Source organism: Camelina sativa, unplaced genomic scaffold (genome assembly GCF_000633955.1).
Source record: "Camelina sativa cultivar DH55 unplaced genomic scaffold, Cs unpScaffold01545, whole genome shotgun sequence".
NCBI classification, from domain to species: Eukaryota; Viridiplantae; Streptophyta; class Magnoliopsida; order Brassicales; family Brassicaceae; genus Camelina; species Camelina sativa.
Genome location: NW_010922663.1, coordinates 1 through 4,781, shown reverse-complemented (window position 1 = coordinate 4,781; position 4,781 = coordinate 1). Strand labels below are relative to the sequence as shown.

Sequence of the window (4,781 nt, the reverse complement as noted above, 5' to 3'; positions counted from 1 at the left end):
TTCTTCATCTCCACTGTACACGTGCAGGCTCACGATTCCCTACATCACAGCTCCCCTGTTCGGAGAACCTTGTCCACAAGGTTCAAATGCAGGATACTTGCGTTGCAGGTCAAACAAGAACTCCCAGGTCGCTTCTTCAACGGATTCATTAGACCACTGCACAAGAACCTTGGTAGCTGCGCGACCTCTCCTCTTCACCATCTTGCGGTCCAGAATAAGTACAGGCTCCCTAACGAACACATCAGAAACCACAGACGGCAATTGAGTCGAAGTGTGCACGTTTCCAACTGCTGCTTTCAACTGAGAAACATGAAAGACCGGGTGAATGAGAGATCCGTCAGGGAGCAGCAGTTTATACGCGACCTTACCACAGCGATCAATAACCTTGTACGGTCCGTAGTACTTAGGAGCCAGCTTCTGATTAACTCGAACCACCACAGAACCTTGACGATACGGCTGCAATTTCAGATACACAAAATCACCAATTTCGAATGTCCTGTCAGTACGATGTGCATCCGCAAGCTGCTTCATTCGGTGTTGTGCTCGCAGTAGGTGGAACTTCAAAACTAACAACATATCTTCCCTCTCTTGTAAACTACGCGCCACAACAGCCACTTTAGACTCACTAGGTAGATAAGGAAGGTGGATTGGTGGCGCTTGACCATACACTGCTTCAAACGGACTCATTTGAGTTGCAGAGTGGAAGTTGGTGTTGTACCAGAATTCTGCCAGGGGCAACCAATTACTCCACAGGTGCGGTTTATCATTGCACATACAACGCAAGTAAGTCTCCAAGCACCTGTTTACAACTTCTGTCTGTCCATCACTTTGAGGGTGGTAAGCACTAGAAAACCTCAGCTCAACGCCTTGCAGGGAGAATAACTCATTCCAAAATTGACTAAGGAACACAGTGTCTCTATCACTGACAATCGATTTAGGACACCCATGTAAGCGAAAAACTGTGTCCATGAATACATGTGCTACGGACATCGCAGTGTAGGGGTGAGATAATGCCATGAAATGGGCTGCTTTAGTGAGTCTATCCACGACAACAAAGATTACTGACTTCCCTGCAGATACCGGTAATCCATCAATGAAATCCATGGAAAGATCTGTCCAAATGGTGTCAGGGATTGGCAGGGGTTGAAGCAAGCTAGGATAGGCAGCTGTGTCATACTTGCATTGTTGACACACAGAGCAACTGCGAATATAGTTCTGAATGTCTACCGCCATGCCCTTCCAGTAGAACAACCCTTTCACTTTGTGGTAGGTAGCATCGCGGCCTGAGTGACCACCAGTACCGGAGCAATGCATCCACTGAAGTATAGCGTTGCGCAAAGCAGTGTTCTGTGGCACAACAATCTTACTCTTCCTCCTCAAAACTGATTGAACCCAAGAATAATGTTTTTTAGCTCCCGGGTCCGCTTCCAAGTCTGCAATGATCTTCTTTAGTACCGCATCCGTTTCGTAATGAGATTGTATGTCCTTGAGTAGGTCACATTCAAGGACTGACATCGCCATATGCAACACCTCCGCTCCTTCAACCCGAGATAGTGCGTCTGCAGCGACGTTGTCCTTACCTTGGCGGTATTGGATCTCATAATCGAACTCTAAAAGTTTAGGCAGCCATTGTTGTTGCAAGGGAGTGTTCAAGCGTTGCTCCAACAGGTATTTTAGACTCCTCTGGTCTGTTTTAATAATGAAGTGGTTCGGAAGCAGATAATGGCGCCATTTCTGCACGGCAAAGACTACCGCTAAGAGTTCTTTCTCATAGATCGACAGTTGTAGCTGTTTTCCCTTGAGATGGCGACTGATAAATGCTAGTGGATGTCCTTTCTGCATTAGTACTGCCCCAATTCCAGTGGTACACGCATCAGTCTCCACTAGAAAAGGTTCGTCAAATAGGGGTAAAGCTAATACGGGAGCTCGACAAAGCGCTTCTTTAAGACTGACAAATGCAGCTGATGCATCTTCGGACCAAGCAAAAGAGTCCTTCTTAGTCAACAGCGTTAAAGGTCTTGCGATAGTCCCAAAATTTTTTACAAAGCGCCTGTAATAACCTGCTAAGCCCAAGAACCCTCTTAGCTGTTTAATACTTGTTGGAACAGGCCAATCTGCTACTGCTTTTACCTTGTTAGGATCAGTGGAAACCCCTCCTGCCTCAATGTAATGCCCCAAGTATTCGACCTTGGGGGAAGCAAAGTCACATTTACTCTCTTTAGCAAATAACTTGCTACTCCTCATTAACTGAAACACTTGCTCCAAATGAACGACATGATCCTCCATAGTTAGACTATAAACCAATATGTCGTCAAAAAAGATCAGAACGAACTTCCGCAGAAAATCCTTGAATACCGTTCATCAATCCTTGAAAAGTAGCAGGGGCGTTTGTTAGCCCAAAGGGCATGACCAGATATTCAAAGTGGCCACTGTGAGTTTTGAAAGCAGTCTTAGGCACATCCTCTGGTGCCATTTTTACTTGGTGATATCCTGCTCTTAAGTCAATCTTCGAGAACACAGTAGAACCGCCTAGTTCGTCCATGAGATCTTCAATCAAAGGAATCGGAAACCGGTTCTTAACCGTCTTACCGTTCAATGCCCTGTAATCTACACACAACCTCCACGTATCATCTTTCTTTTTGACCAACACCACTGGTGAAGAGAAGGGGCTTGAGCTCACTCGGATGGTGCCTGCAGTCAATAATTCCTCCACAATTCTATCTATTTCATTTTTTTGATAAACTGCATAGCGGTATGGCCTCTGATTGACAGGGTCAGAACCAGACTGCAACACGATCTGATGATCATGATTCTTCCTGAACGGCGGTAGTTCGGTAGGTTCTGCAAAGATATCAGCATACTCTGTTTTTAACTGCAGAATTGCCGCATTGTCTTCATTTGTTCTGCGACTCAACTCCAGTGCATATAATGTCAAGTCTTCCTCCTCCACCACTTCTTGAGCACAAATCATCGATACTTGCACTTCATCTTTGTCATACTCGTTAAACTTCTTGGCTTTAACCGTTCTGACTGCACCAGGTTTGATACCGTGAAGCAGAATCCTCTGTTTATTCCACCAAAAACCCATCTCCAACTTTTGGAAGTTCCAAGTGGTGTCTCCCAAGGGTGCTAACCATTGCACTCCTAGAACCATGTCACAACCACCAAGGGGAATGAGCATGAAGTCATCTTGGAAAGGGGTGCCCTGAAACTCCCACTGAAACTGCGAAACTCTCCCCTAAACTCTCAGCTTACTTCCATCCGCAACCGCCACACGAGAAATCCCTGCAGATTGTATTGACAACCCCAACTTTTGTGCTGTCCTAGGGTCCATGAAATTATGTGTTGACCCGGTGTCAGGTAAAATGAACATCACTTTCTTCTTGCGAACCCCCCTTACTTTCAAGGTATGGTAATCTGTGATTCCTGCAACAGCACTGATTGAAACTCGTGGCATATCCTTTTCCTCTGATACAAGCTCTACGCTCTCCTCTTGTTCCCAAATCTCCTCTTCTCCCCCTACTTCAATCATATATACCTGTGTTTTCTTATGCTTTAAGTAATGATCAGGTGTATACTTCTCATCGCACTGAAAACACAACCCCTTGGCCCTTCTCTCACTCATTTCCTCTTGCGACAAGTACTTCCTAGCTTGCTTGGGTAACGTACTGCCAACAACCTCCTGTCCCACCTCTTTTCGGTGTGACATGTTTTGCTTAGTTACAGACGTTGTGTTGCCACTATTGATGAATTTAGCTGTTGTTCCTCCTTGTAAAGACCCTTTAGCCACCGGATGAGCTGTTTCATAAAGACGCCCCAACACCAGACACTGGCGAACAGTCTGCGGCTGAAACATCCTGATGTGCACTTGAGTGTCAAGCCGGAGTCCTGCAAGGTAAGCACGCACCAGATAATCCTCCGAGAGTGAAACTCTTGCCCTGATCGCTTCAAACTTCTGATGATACTCAACAATTCCTGCCGTCTCCCGCAAGTTTTTGAGATCTGCAATCGGATCCTCCAACGCATCCACAAACCTCTCTCTCATCAAAAGTTTATAAGAGATCCAATCGTTCAGCAAACTCTGACCAAAAGGTGTTTGGACGAGAGCGTGATGCCACACCGACGCATGGCTGTCAAAGTGCATGGAAGCCATTCGTACCTTCGAGCTATCTGGTGTAGCATCCAGAACAAAGTAATCCTCCACCTTACAAACCCACTCTGAGAACCGCTCACCATCAAAACGTGGAAAATCCACCCTTCCCAAACGCGTAACTCCCGGATAATGGCCAGGGATAGATCCACCCCCACGATGATAGTCAAGACTACTTCCATAAGAATCCGGAGACCCTGAATCAGTCATCGGGCTCTTGTCCTTTGGTTGACAACTCGATGAAGCTTGTTGGACGGGAATCATGTGTATCATATCTGCGATGTTCCGGTCCATCTTCTTATCTTGCTCCGCAAGTGCCTTTTCTATCGCCTGAGTACGATCGAGTAAGCTCCGTGTGTCTCCGATCGTCTCTGTTTCACCTTCCCGAGCTCCATCGCCGCCCAGATCTTGTCTGTTCACCTGAGATCTCGTCTCAACCGCCATAGTTTCCGAGGTTCGTCTTGCTCTGATACCAATGTTAACGATAAATCAATAATGCGACCAAACGAAAATGATTCGATAAAAGAAACGATAAACGATTACAACGTTCACAACAAACGCAGCAACGTCATCTCACCAGCAAAAATCTCAGAGAGAGAAACCGGCTAAACGATGAGGAAAGTTCCAGAGA

The 4,781-nt window shown here is 46.1% G+C and overlaps 1 protein-coding gene across 1 annotated transcript; it reads right to left on the bottom strand.

Moving 5' to 3' along the window:
• Nucleotides 1-2,311: 2,311 nt before the first annotated feature.
• Nucleotides 2,312-4,594, bottom strand: LOC104774108. The gene is made up of 2 exons (XM_010498776.1): nucleotides 3,256-4,594; nucleotides 2,312-3,144 (listed from the first exon to the last, which is right to left on the bottom strand). Exons 1-2 carry the CDS (start codon nucleotides 4,592-4,594, stop codon nucleotides 2,312-2,314), a joined length of 2,172 nt encoding a protein of 723 aa, XP_010497078.1.
• Between the last annotated feature and the right edge of the window lie 187 nt (nucleotides 4,595-4,781).

What these genes read in the sequence shown, in the direction of transcription:
- LOC104774108 (XM_010498776.1), bottom strand. Translation starts at nt 4,594, where the DNA reads ATGGCGGTTGAGACGAGATCTCAGGTGAACAGACAAGATCTGGGCGGC. An exon ending in TGTGGCGGTTGCGGATGGAA is followed by an intron (nt 3,145 to 3,255) that starts GTAAGCTGAGAG and finishes ACATGGTTCTAG; the next exon opens with GAGTGCAATGGTTAGCACCC.